The 13403-nt window shown below is 43.3% G+C and overlaps 1 protein-coding gene across 2 annotated transcripts; it reads left to right on the forward strand.

The window, feature by feature from the left end:
- Positions 1-2161: 2161 nt before the first annotated feature.
- Positions 2162-12167, forward strand: LOC112984041 (patched domain-containing protein 3). 2 transcript variants are annotated; one of them, XM_026101577.2, is made up of 4 exons: positions 2162-3041; positions 3237-3361; positions 5955-6100; positions 9882-12167. In XM_026101577.2, exons 1-4 carry the CDS (start codon positions 2301-2303, stop codon positions 11471-11473), a joined length of 2604 nt encoding a protein of 867 aa, XP_025957362.2. In that variant the 5' UTR covers positions 2162-2300; the 3' UTR covers positions 11474-12167. The 2 variants fall into 2 exon arrangements, with proteins under 2 accessions (XP_025957362.2, XP_025957363.2); XM_026101578.2 differs by having other exon boundaries at positions 3240-3361.
- Positions 12168-13403: the final 1236 nt, after the last annotated feature.

A 13403-nucleotide genomic window follows, 5' to 3' on the forward strand; every position in this document is an offset into this window, starting at 1 on the left:
TCATGTATCATTAATGCACTGTGGACTTGCTAGACTTTGAAACATAAATTCAGATTGTGCATTATACTGAGAATTATATACATTATATATATTTCACACCAAGTATGAACTGTGCAATTATCAGTATTGTATTATTATTCATATTGAAGCCTCCTTACTCACACTGAAGAGAAAGCATTGTTATGATCACTCAGGCTAGTGTTATGAGTAAAAGGTCGAATCAATAGGCAATTAGTTAATAAGCTAAACAATAATAATGTTGTTCTTGTAGATTTTATGGCTTTTATGCCTACCACATTGTGGTTATCACCATCTTGATCTGGAGCCTGGAAAATAAACCTATAGTTTTAGTTTCTATTTAAAATATCAAGTTATACATGTAAGGATTCTGCAGAAGTCCTGAAGACACTTTCCTTCCCAGACTTTACAGAAGTGTTGAACTTGGCTCCACATAACAGTAAAGGAAAAGAATTAGACAGTATCTTGTAGAGGCAGCAGGGTTAAACATTTGTGTGTTACAAAACTTATCTTCATAAACTATTCAGTATAATTCATTGTATTATTTTATGGCTCGCAGAGATAGAATTTATGATGGTTATAACATTTTACTCAGCTATACAGTGAGTAAATTGTTTATTGCACAAGCGGATAGACAACTGGGGAAAGTGAGCAACAGGGAGCCAGATCAGCTGCTGATGCACTGATATCCACAGAAGTCTGATTACTTTCGTTTTCCCTTGCAAGGAAATAACCTTGTACTGCCAGAACGTTTGTCTCATTCAGCAGGAGAAGCAACAGGAATAAGCAAAGGGACATTCAGGAATGTAACTGTGAGAGTGGCACCTGATGCACTTTAGCTTAGTGGGGGATGCCTAAGTGTCCTCCCCAGTGCAGACGCAGTCCCCTCCGTGCAGCCTGGTCTAGCTCTGTGCTTTAGGAATGATGACATCAGGCAGTGGAAGCTTCACTGATCAGACTTTGCATGAAAGTGAGAGGACTAGAGAGCCTGTTGGTATTTGGCAGCTTGAAAATGGAACAGCCCGTAAGTGCAGTACAGACTTCTGGTCAGCAGAGATTGCACTCCCACAGTGAGTCCCCATGGACAAACAAGCATTTCCAGGAATTATGAGTCAGGCTTCCTAATATAACAGTGGTTACTGCTGCAAGCCCTGCAAGGCTGCTCCCAGCCATGTTGATGCCCAAACCGCAGCCAAGTGAGAATTTAGGCAAACTCTTTAATTAAAAAAAAAAAAAAAAAAAACTTTGCTGTTACATCTGCTCTCAAGCTGATTTTTAATAATGAATTTGCCCTGTGGCAATGCCAAAGAATGGTAGTCACGGTTGCTATATACCTTCAAGAGAGGTGTAACATATTACTTGCTGTTGTACATATGGGGACAAGAGTCTCAGCACTTTCTTGGGGCTTTATTCCTCTAATTCAGGAATAGATAAGGACCTACTCAGGCAAGAAATGAAATGCATTCCAACTTGTAATATACTTAAAAGCTTGCCTTTCATTTACTTCCTGTCAACAGTGAGATTTTTAATGAAGCTGATGGATTTTTACCGAAGCTGTAAGCTTCGTTAAAGCTTTCATTAAAGCTTTTGCTTTAAGAGGACTCGGGCAGAAAAGGTTACAGAGCCATACATTCGAAACTGAAAGGGATCTTCTTCGCCGTTGGCTCTGACTCACTCTCTCTCGGGTCCATAGATTTTTGTGCCATTATTCCTGATTTGAAACGCAAAACGTATCTAACAAAACCCCTTCCGTTATGGAGCCCAAACTTTAATTAAAGACCTCAAAAGATAAGAGACCCCTCACTTGATAAGGCGCTTATGCAGCCCCGCTGGAAGGACACCTCTGCGTTTTCACATTTAAGCGCCGAGGCTCAGCTTTCTGCTGCCGGGCCCGCTGCACCCTTCCCCAGCGCACCGGTAACCGCCGGCGGCCCCGGCCCCGGCCCCGGCCCAACGGCCGCGCGGGCAGGCGGCGGCGGCCGCGGGCCTCACCGGCAGCGCAGCCCCCCGCCCGCAGGGGCCGCCGTGGGCGACGCCGGGGCCCGGCCCTGCGCGGGAAGCGCCCCTAGGCGGGGGGCAGGGGGGGGCGCTGCCCCCGGAGAGCCACCGCCCCCGGAGAGCCGCCGCAGGGCGCGGCCGCGCGAGTGACGGCGGGTGGGCGCGGCCACCGGCCTCCGCGGGCGGCCGCGCCCGTCAATGGAGACATACTGGCTCCGCGCCGGCGGACGAGCCGCTTCCCGACCGGAGCGTGAGGAGAGGCGGCGGCAGCCCCGCGCTGGTCCATGGCGCAGCCGCGGCACCCTGCGGGCGGCTGCTCCTGCCGCAACACGAACTGCGTGGAGCGGCCGCTGACGCAACTCTTCAAGGGGCTCGGGCGGATGGTGGCCGCCTGCCCCTGGCCCTTCCTGCTGGCGCCACTGCTGCTCTCGGCCGGGCTGGGCTCCGGCTTCCTCCGCCTGCGGCAGCTGCAGGCGAACGACATCGAGGAGCAGTTCACGCCGACGCGGGGCCCCGCCAAGGCCGAGCGGGACTTCGTGCGGCGCCACTTCCCCACCAACGACTCGGCGTACTTCTCCGCGCCGCGGCTGCCCACGGAGGGCGCCTACGCCGCCCTCATCGCCACGGCGGTGGCGGGGGGCTCCGTGCTCAGCGACGCGGCGCTGGGCGAGGTGCGGCGGCTGGACGCGGCCGTGCGCGCCCTGGGCGACTACGAGCAGCTCTGCGCCCGCCGCGGCGCCGCCTGCGCCGCCGCCAACCCGCTGCTGCCGCTGCTGGGCAGCGGCGGGGGCGCCGCGGCCGCGAGCAGCCTCAGCTTCCCCCTCAGCAACGGCACCTTCCTGGGGGCCGCGCTGGGCGGCGTGCAGACGGGCGACGGCGGGCGGCTGCTGGCGGCGCGGGCGCTGAAGCTGACATACTACCTGCGGGAGGACGGCCCCGCCGAGGCGGCGGGCCGCCGCTGGCTGGAGGACTTCATCCGGCTCGTCCCCGACGTCCTGCGCGCCTTGAACTTCACCGCCATCGAGGTAGCGACCCCCCCGCGCGGGGCCCCAGCGCCGCCGCGCCGCTGTGGGGAAGCGCCCGCGGCCCCCGCGCGGGGCCCGCCCGGCCGCGGCAGCGCGCTAGCCCCGATGCAGCGGTGAGCGCCGCGCGCGTGCGCCTCTGAAGAGCGATGAAAAGGGGGGGAAAAACCTTAATTCTGTTTTTGTGTGTTTTCGTAGCAGGTGACTTACTTTACCTCACTGTCCAGACAGAAGGAGTTCGAAGGAAACACCAAGACGGTGATCCCGCTGTTTTCCATAACTTATTTTTTGACAATAACCTTTTCAATTGTCTCTTGCCTAAGGTAAAGTTTCTTCTAAGCTATGGACCTCTGAGTAACAACCTCCAAACTTCCTTACCTTAAGTCTTCTTTAAGTTAGTTTCAGTTTTTGTTGAATGAAATCATTCTTAAAGCTGCAGACTTCACATGAAATTTAAGAATAGGCAAAATGTCTTAATTTGCTATTTACCTTCTACTTGCATATATTGTTGTCTGCTTAGATGGGGTTCATGTTTGGGTTCGAGTGCTGAACAAATACTTGAACAAGTGTTCTCTTCAGACATGCACAGCTTGCATGCCAGTATCGGTTAGTCTGTTCTTTGAAACCATCAATCCTTTATGTAGTTCTCCTTTCACTCTTGTAGTTAACGGTAGGTTTTGCATGTGTTGGAACTATTTAAAAACTGAAGCAAACCTGTACTCTTTAAGAGCTCTGAGATGCTATAGCTTCAACACTGAAAAATACTGTGCCAAGGTAAACATCTTAATTATGAAAACACCTCAGCACAGATAACAGGTTCTGTTTACGGTCTGCCCCCTATGCAGAAAGGGGGCCATATCACCAAAATTGTGATCTAGCCAGCTGGCACAGCACCATGATTCTCTGCATGTGTTCTGGCTTTATTGAAAAAAAACTTCCCAGCTCAACTTGGCATATATAGTGGAGACATTCACAGAAAAGATGTATAAAAATCAAACAGAGAAGTCCTTATTTTCAGGGAGGGAAAGAATAAATGGTGTTATTTCTAAAGTTATTTTACTTCTTTCTCTGCTTCCCTTGTAGTTTCTATTCTCATCGTGCCCACTAAATGTTAGTTCTTTTTAAAGACCATTTACAAAGGGGAAGGAAGCAGGGGAGGGAGGAGGAAATATACCATGTTAAGATCTGCTTGCATCTTTTTTCTACCACCCAGTCGCTTAAGATATAGGTGAATCAACACCAATTTCACAAATTGCAGTAAGTCTGGGTACAGCTTTAGGCATTCTGCTTACTAGGAGAAGCTGAGCCTTACCCATTGTCTGCAAAGAGCTTATTCTGCCCACTCTCTGTGCTGGTGGAAGGTGAACCATTGTATATTCGAAAGCTGAACTGCAGCGTTTACATGCTGTGCCTGAGGAATTAAGTTCTGCTCAGAGGGTGGGCTTATTGGCTTAGCACTTCCATGCAGCATTGTGCTAATTAGGTTATACAGTTTTTGGATATAAAGCTGGCTCATGTCCAGTCATTTCTGAACACAGACAGAACAGGGCTGGTTCTACCTGCACACATCCATGCGTACACCTCCTTGGATTTTCTCTCTACAATGTTAATTGAGCTCTCAAAAGTTAGGCAGCTGTGCTATGCAGAGATTAGTGAGTGATGGAAGGTTTCCACCATTGTCAGTTCTAGCCTCTCTAGCTTTTTTAATATATGAAAATCATGTTTTATCCCCAAGAGATGCAACCAGAAGAGGATTTGGTAGCATCAGTGTAAGCTTATAAGACTATCACCTTGCCCTGGAAGTGAGAGGTTCGCTTAAAGTTGAGAAATAGTCAACAGCCTGGAAAATTCTACTAATTAGGTGAGAGGCAACTTTCGACCCCCTAGAGTAAAAGTTGTCTTTTCAAGAGATGGCTTTCTTGGGGGCTGGTCCAAACCTGGGTCACTGGATCTTGCTGAACCTTGCTATGCTTTTTTCCAAGTGCAGAGGCTTGGGATCCACTGGCTTCTTTAATATGAACACAGAACACTGAATATATACTGAGTTTTTTTAGAAATACCCCCATATTTTCTTTGGATCCTCCAGTTCTCACATCCAAGGAAAAGCTAAAGAGTCATAAGTGATTATATTAGTCACAGTGGCTGCATCTGTATGGGACCTGACAGAGCTGCTGGAGGAGCACTCTGAAATCCAGGCTTCATTACAGACCTTATTTGAACAGGCTGCTTTTAAATCTGATCTGCCTTTCTGACTCTTCTGGAGAGAGGGGGTCATTAAGAGCAGACCTTGAACTGTATTTAGTGTGTCCAATGGAGATGGAATAGGCAGAAGCTGAACAGTGCCAAGCGTGCCTCTGTGGCATATAACTATACCATCAGTAGCACCACATCTAAAGGCTCCCCATGGGAATGTTTCATGGGGAATCCTAGAGCCAGCCTTTATGGGCATCTTGGTGAATGGCTGGTAGCTGGTCTGTCTGCTGAGAGGGCTCCTCTGCACAGCAGTTACTGCCTGGGAAACGCTTTTGTACTACACTGATGACACTGTAACAACCTGTTTAAAAGGAAAGAACTTTTTAAAAACTAAGCATTTCTTGGATCACCCTAAAACCTAGCCTCTCACTGGTAGTATTTCTTCATTTTACTGGGTTTCTCATCACTGCAGCAAAGATCAATACACATCCTTGCTCTATTACATATAATTGAACAGTGGTAATGTTTTTAGCATTGCTAAAGAAATTCATGCTGAACGCTTTCCCTGACACTTTGGTGCTATCCTAGCAAATACCAGGTATCACTGAGTTCTCTGCAGAAACAGGGTAACTTCCACTTCTGTGCAGAACATTCACTTGTAATGCCAATCTGCTTAGTGAAATACTTGACATATAACTAAGGTATTCCTTAAAATATTTTCAGACTGAGCTGTATAAGAAATAATATCTGGCTTGCAAGCTGTGGAGTGGTTTCTGCTGGTTTAGCTGTGTTAAGCAGCTTCGGATTGATGCTGTACTGTGGAGTGCCATTTGTCGTCACTGTAGCAAATGCACCATTTCTTATTCTGGGTGAGTAGAAAAAGTGAGTCAGACAGATAGGAAGAAAAAAGTGGAGTTAACATGAGCGTGTTACTCTTACGATATGAGTATGGGATCATATGACGTTCAATCTTGCATGTGGGGAGGAGACAGGAGCAGATGCGGCTTGCTCTGCCCTCCTGCAGACTGGGGAGCCGTTCAGCTCAAGACATGCAGGCTGGGAGGCTGCGACAGTGCTCTGGCGGAAGGGCTGCATTTCACAGAAAATGATGCCCACTGTAATTCCACTACTAGAGCATGAAAGGTATAAATGATCAGATGATAATGTTAGCATTTCCAGCATTATTTTAGTGTCATTGTTAATTTAGTCATGCTGACGAATAATTTATTTAACTAATAGTGCTAATATTTTAGCACTGATAGTTCAGTTGAGCTCTACAGGGTTCTGTCACCACTTTCCTCTGTATTATCCCTTGCTGTTTTCTAAAGGCATATCATAACCATTTATTACATAGTTATTTCTGGATAAGTTTGTCTACCTAAAATACTCATTAACAGTGTTCCTATGGGACAATTTTCTGCAATTCAAGCGGATACAGAGGTCTTCCCAAAACCATTTATCCACCTCTTTTTGCAGTACAGAGAGAATCCCCCAACTGTCTGCTTTTAATCAGTTTCAAGGCGGGCCAGCATAGAACGCCATGGAACATGTGTCCAGTGTGCAAATTATACTGCATTAGCATTGACTTAATCCAGTACGTGTATTATGAGGTGAATATCTAAAGTAAATTGCCATAAATATGTTAAGAATGCAGTCCCTGGTCAGATAAAGTTAGGTCTAGCTTGTATAGCTTAAGCAATGAGCAAGATTGTCTGTAATTCTGAACAGGAAATTCATCTTGTTTTGATAAGGAATTTTCTGTGCAGTATGACCATGTACTAAATCTGATTTTGATATAAAATTGAAGTGATGCACCATTCTTGCAATCAGCTCTCCTCAGAAACTTGATGTAGTTATTTAAATATCATAACATCACAGTTGCACAGACTGCTTGACAGCCAATGCAGAACTTTCAAAGCATCATTAGATAATGTTGCTGCAAATAAAATGGTTCTTTTATAATTCTTACCTGGTCTCTTGTATTATAAATTCATATGTTTTCTTAATCTCATGCTGAGGAAAGCAAATGGAACTCTTAGGCTGATAGAAACTGTAGCTCATACTAGATGTCTCATGCGAATGCTGTTTAGGACATACTGTTGCCTGCACAATTCAAATGCACTTTGTATTTGCTCTTGAATTGCTCACTGAATGCCAAGCCTCTAAATATAATAAAAACCCTTCTATATACCCAAGAAAGGGCTTGAATCAGTTTCTTTAGATGTTTATAAAAGTGCCAGACTTCCTCTTCCTTGGATTAAGGCACACAGATTACATTTATATTAGAGGAATTGCTTTGAAGCCTGCCTGCCTGCCTGCTTTCCAGTAGCTGTCTAGCTCTACAGCATCTAGTACCTTTTGACTTTCCTCCTTATCTTGTTTCTGGTTTCAGTCACAAGCACTTAAAAGTCAAGATCCTGGTTAAAAATCATGAGATTTCTTTAGAATAAAAGTTCTGTATATTCTAGTTTGGGTTTGTGGGTTTATACAGTTTGGTTTTAGTCTGTTCAGGTTATATTTTCAAGCCTTCCTTCACAGTTACAAGGTATAGGCATGGGCAGGGAGGTGCTGAAATTGCTACTTAATCACTGTATCCTAGCAGGTGCCTTTTTAAGAACATCTCACTGAAATCATACTTAGCTGGGGCCTGGAGGGAACCTCATGAAGTTGCACCTTCATGCTATGAGGCAGGATGTAACTAAATCACTTTGCCAAATGTTCTTAAGAACTTACCAGGAATTAAACAGGATTTTTTCCCCAGTATTTAATTAAACTGAGGAACTTTTGCAGTTTTGCTGATATCTAAGGTAAATTTCATATCTGTAATTAAGCTGATCATTCCTTGTTCTTCCATATACATGTAAATTAATTTTTTTTTTTTTTTAACAATCCTTTATTCATTGGAGGACTGTTATGCTGCCCCTCAAAGTGTAAGCAGATTAGTATTAAAGAGATGATACAACCCCAGCTATCTGGTCCACCTCTCTTCTAGAGGTTATCTTGCCCATAGCAGGGATAACAGAACTGAACTTACAGCAGCTCCTAATTTGCTGTATTTTTAAGGTCAGACAAAGTTTGCATTATGTAAATATACCAGCTATTATGTTCAGCTGTACCTGCTACACAGAATGCAATTTCTGGGAAAGGCTCAGGGAGGAGAGCCGAAGATATAAACACTTTCAGCCACCTGACATTAATTTACTTGTATTCATGGACCAGCACCCATCCACTTCTTTCCTGCTAATGCATTCTTACCTTTTGCACATCACACTCTTCACTTACTTTGTGGTCTAGCTCTCTACTTCCTCTCCTCCCCCCCTTCAACCATATCCGTTTCTGTAGTACTGCAACTAACCAGTTATTCTCTCTTTCATATTTGTTATTCCTTTTTCTCAAGTGGAGTCCTTTCTTGCATTGTACATCATACTGTAACTGTGAAAGAATTAAATTAGTATTTCTCCAGTTTATCAAATTCACTGTGAATTGATACCTCCCTCCACAAGTGCTTGGAACTTCTCCCAGCTGTCTGTTTGGAATTTAAGTGTATTTTCTGTTTTGTTGATTAAAACATTGACTAGTGCTTGTCCTGAATGCCTGTGACCAACATGTCTTCCCAGTTTTACAAATAACCCATCTTTGAGTACTTAGTGGCAATCATTTGTGCGTGCAATATGTACTGATTTCATCTATTCTTTTATGCTCAGCTATATTATCTATGCCTGTTCCTATACTCATGGGGTCTTGTGTCCTCTTCTTCTATGATTAATTTTCAGAGAATGAAAGAGCCCTTGATACAGTAACATTGGCAACATACTGAAAGATTTTGTAATTAAAATCTTGAGAGTTAGAATAGTGGAAAGAAAATAATTGAGTCTTCCTGTTCCAGCTTCTGCTCATTAACTCTTGCTTCTTAGCAAAACCTCTAGTCCAGAGTCTTTCTGGCAGGGCTTCCCAGGATGTCACTGAATAATATATGCTGGCACATTAATATAAATGTGAAGATAAATGGATATAGGAAAGTAATTTTAAAACTAAAAATCATGATGAAAGTAGGGGTCAAGAAATTGCATAAGTATAAAAGTCTAACCTGGTTGCAGAGATCATGAATAAATGCTCTAAGATAAACCAGAGGGAAGAAAAGTGGAAAGCAAAGAGCATAACAAGGGGAATCACCGGAAAATTGGGATAACTGTTGGTCCCCGTCTGCTGAAGACAGAGCAAGAAAGTATTGGCTTAGTTTGCAGCAATGATGAAGAAAAGACACCAAGGATGGTAGGAGATGCTTCTAAGGATAGTTAATCATCAGAATAGTCAAGTGTATTTTAACCTATGTATTTACGTGACTATTGGACAGCATACGTAAAACATCTGTCAGAGATGGACTAGGTGTGCTCAGTCCTACAGCAGAGTAGGGGGAGGGATCAACAATCCATCAGGTCATTCTGAGTTTCTGAAATGTAATGAACTCAGTTGAGTACCGAGGGCCTATTTTCCTGTATCTGTCTAACTTCCATCAGCACTAAAGCAATGCTAATATCATGGCTTTCTTAAAATCTTTGCTGACTTAAATGCTATTTATTTTGTACTTTTGTTGGTAACTAGTGGAAGCTGCCATGTCTAATACTGTGTTAATTTTTCCTTCTCTTGCAGGAGTTGGTGTTGATGACATGTTCATCATGATTGCTTGCTGGGAGAAAAGTGCAAGAGAAAACAAAAAAGACACTAAAGCCCGAATGGCTAAGACTTATGCAGAGGCGGCAGTTTCTGTTACAATTACCACTCTCACAGATGTTTTAGCCTTCTTCATTGGCACCTGGACTGCTTTTCCATCTGTGAGATCATTTTGCCTCTACACAGGCACTGCTTTCATCTTCTGCTATATATATACCATGACCTTCTTTGGGGCAATTCTTGTACTAAATCATAAAAGGGAGGAAAGAAACCAACACTGGTTAACTTGCATGCCTGTGAAAACAGGTAAAGATAAGACTAGTAAGTCCTGCTTGTACAATGCATGTTGTATAGGCAGCCGTTCTAGTGAGTCGTCGGACTCAGAAAGCGAACATCTAATGAGCAAATTCTTTAAAAGCCATTATGGTCCTTTCTTTACAAATAAATGGGTCAAGCTATTTGTGGTATTGCTGTATGGAGCATATCTGGCTAGTAGTCTTTATGGATGTACTCAGATCAGGGAAGGCATAGATCTTCGAAATCTGGCTAGTGATGACTCTTATGTTATTCCATACTATGACGATGATGACAAATATTTCTCAGAATATGGACCCAGGGTCATGGTTGTCATTACTGAAAGTGTAGAATACTGGAATCAGTCTGTTCGAATGGCCATTGAGAACTGCATGCAGAGCTTGGAGGGCATTTCCTATGTAGATAGGAACCTCTCGGAGTCATGGCTGACAGTATACACAAAAATCACTGAAAGTGCTTCAGTAGATCATTTCATGAATACTTTACCAATACTGTTCCAGTATTATCCAGATTTTGAGTGGGACATTAACAAGACTCAGGATAAAATTGAAGCTTCACGTTTCTTCATCCAAACTGTGAATGTTACCTCAGCTGTTGATGAGAAAAATCTTTTAAACCAATTGAGAGACACAGCCGAGCAGTGCAGTATTCCATTAATGGTGTACCACCCAGCATTCATCTACTACGATCAGTACCTGGTTATAGTGCAGAACACCATTCAGAACATCCTCACTGCTGCTGGGGCCATGCTCATTGTCTCTCTCTTACTTATTCCCAACCCATTCTGTTGTGTGTGGGTAACTTTTGCTATAGCTTCTGTTATAGTTGGTGTTGCCGGTTTCATGACGTTTTGGCGTGTCAATCTAGATTCCATATCCATGATCAACCTTGTCATCTGTATAGGATTTTCAGTAGATTTTTCTGCTCATATTTCCTATGCTTTTGTTTCCAGTGAAAAGCCATCAGCGAATGAAAGGGCAATAGAAGCTCTGCACCTGTTAGGTTACCCGGTATTACAAGGTGCAATTTCTACTATATTAGGAGTAGTTGTATTGGCTGCAGCAAAAACATACATCTTCAGAACATTTTTCAAGATCATGTTTCTTGTTATTTTGTTTGGGGCTGTTCATGGTCTTATTTTTATTCCAGTATTTTTAACCTTTTTTGGAAATTTTGGCAGATCACCCCACAATACAGTATCTGAAGACATCCTCAAGCCAGAAACTAGGTTTAGGAAAGATAAAGACTGTCCATAACTAAGTTAAATGTAAAAGATTATATATTTAAGCTATTATGTGTAGACTAAAATGCAGTAACCTTAAGAGAGTATGAGAGAGAAATAAAAGATAGAAGAATAAATACAACAGAGAAGTAAAGGCATAAGAAAAGTCATGCAGCAAGTAACAGAAGGTGAAATTAAAACATACAGAGAAGATGGATTTGTAACCTTATTTCTGGCATTTCCTCATTTTTGCATGTTTGGCTTTGTAATCTTAATTGTTTAAACTTTTTGTGAATTGTTTACTGACTGAATTGAAGTTAAAATTATTATAAACAGTGAATATTGTACCAGCTGTATGTACTGTTACAGTTTTGTCAGGAAACGCACACAGGAAGGAGGAGTAACTCCTAATTGTGTGCATCTCCTAGGTATTTATCTTGATGATGTAACTCAGCCCCATCCTGGGCCTAATGACAAGTTTCTGCAGGAGGCACAAACCTTGGGGTTCTATGGCAAGGTTATTTATTGCAAGCTTATCAAGAGGTCGGGTCAGAACTGCTTCAGACTGCAACTATTCATAAGGCTTTAGGAGACTTGGTCTATACAGGCTCCTAGGGCACAAGGGACCCTTAGGGAAGATGAACTCACTCACCTATTGTGTGTTAAAATCCTCCCTTTCTTGGTGCTCAGTTTTCTTGCTAAGATTAAACAACATGTTATTTTAACAAGTTTGTGTTTAGTTTCTGTTGGCTGCAGTTTCTGAAAGGATGAACTACAGAGGTGGAACTTGTGTGGAACTCTTGAGTAACCACTGTGGTACAGGTCTGCCATGGCCTGACAGGGCAAGGATGCACTAGAAAGATGCCACCTCAAGTCTTAATTGATGAAAAAGGAACTGAGGTTTAAGACAGTCAGTTCTAACACAATAGGATTTATGGGATTATAGTTTTAATCTATGACACCCCTTTCCTGTGATGCACCACTAGAGCAGAAAGCCAGGAGCTTTTGCTGAAATGCAAAATAATAAATTAGATTTTTTTTAACCTGAAGGAACAAGACACTAAATTAAAAGCACATAATTTGTCATCATTTTAATGAGCTACTTGCTAGAGATCAAATGAATGATGGTAACTAATGTTTGTAATTTTAGAGAAGGGGGTGGCTAGGAATTATAAACCATTCAGTCCGATCTGCAGCTGTGGCTTGCTGCTTTCATCTGTATTTTTGAGCAGTTGCATGAGACCTGTGTACCCAGTAGACAGGGCAGAATACTGCTATTTCTGTCATGATTTCAAGTCCATTGTACTCATAAATTAAGCCACTCAAAAAACCAAACTTTCAATACAAGTTGGAAATACTGATACTAATTCTCACAGCAATGAGGCATTAAGTATTATTTTCAGTTCAGAGCAATTAAGACAGCTAAATGACAGAGCTCAGGACAGGCTGCTCTACTCAATTCTTTGAAGGCTATTTGTAAGCATCTACTACTAGGAAAGGCCTTTGAGCAAATCCAGAGGGAAGAGAGCCAGCTACCTATGGTTTGATTGCTCTATTTCCACAGCCAATTTAATCTACTACTTAAAAAAACACCCTCCTGCTGTGCCTCTACACCTCTCTTACACTAGGGCTAACATTAAAGGATCCAGACTTGAAAAGCTACTGTGAAATTTCAGCTGACTGAAGTCATGACAGTTGCTAAGAAACACCTAGAAGAAGCAGGCCACACCTCTCATTAGAAGTTTGCACTTTCTTGTATTAATGGCAGAATTATGGCATAAGTCATGTCTGAAGATGCTGAAATTCAGAATCACACCCAAGTCTGAAGTTCTTATCTCACTTCATGTGCCACAATGCTTATGACAAGTTCAGGGTGATATAAAATGCAAACAGACCATCCAAGCACCTAGCTCTGCTCTGTCTTCTACAACAGACACCAGACATTTAAAAGGAACCTGGGGCAT

The sequence above is a fragment of the Dromaius novaehollandiae genome, chromosome 2 (assembly GCF_036370855.1).
Source record: "Dromaius novaehollandiae isolate bDroNov1 chromosome 2, bDroNov1.hap1, whole genome shotgun sequence".
NCBI classification, from domain to species: domain Eukaryota; kingdom Metazoa; phylum Chordata; class Aves; order Casuariiformes; family Dromaiidae; genus Dromaius; species Dromaius novaehollandiae.

Excerpts from the sequence above, each read along its gene's own strand:
- LOC112984041 (XM_026101577.2), top strand. The coding sequence starts at position 2,301 with ATGGCGCAGCCGCGGCACCCTGCGGGCGGCTGCTCCTGCCGCAACACG. Across the intron at positions 3,362-5,954 it reads TCAATTGTCTCTTGCCTAAG|ACTGAGCTGTATAAGAAATA; the intron begins GTAAAGTTTCTT and ends AAATATTTTCAG. Across the intron at positions 6,101-9,881 it reads TGCACCATTTCTTATTCTGG|GAGTTGGTGTTGATGACATG; the intron begins GTGAGTAGAAAA and ends CTTCTCTTGCAG.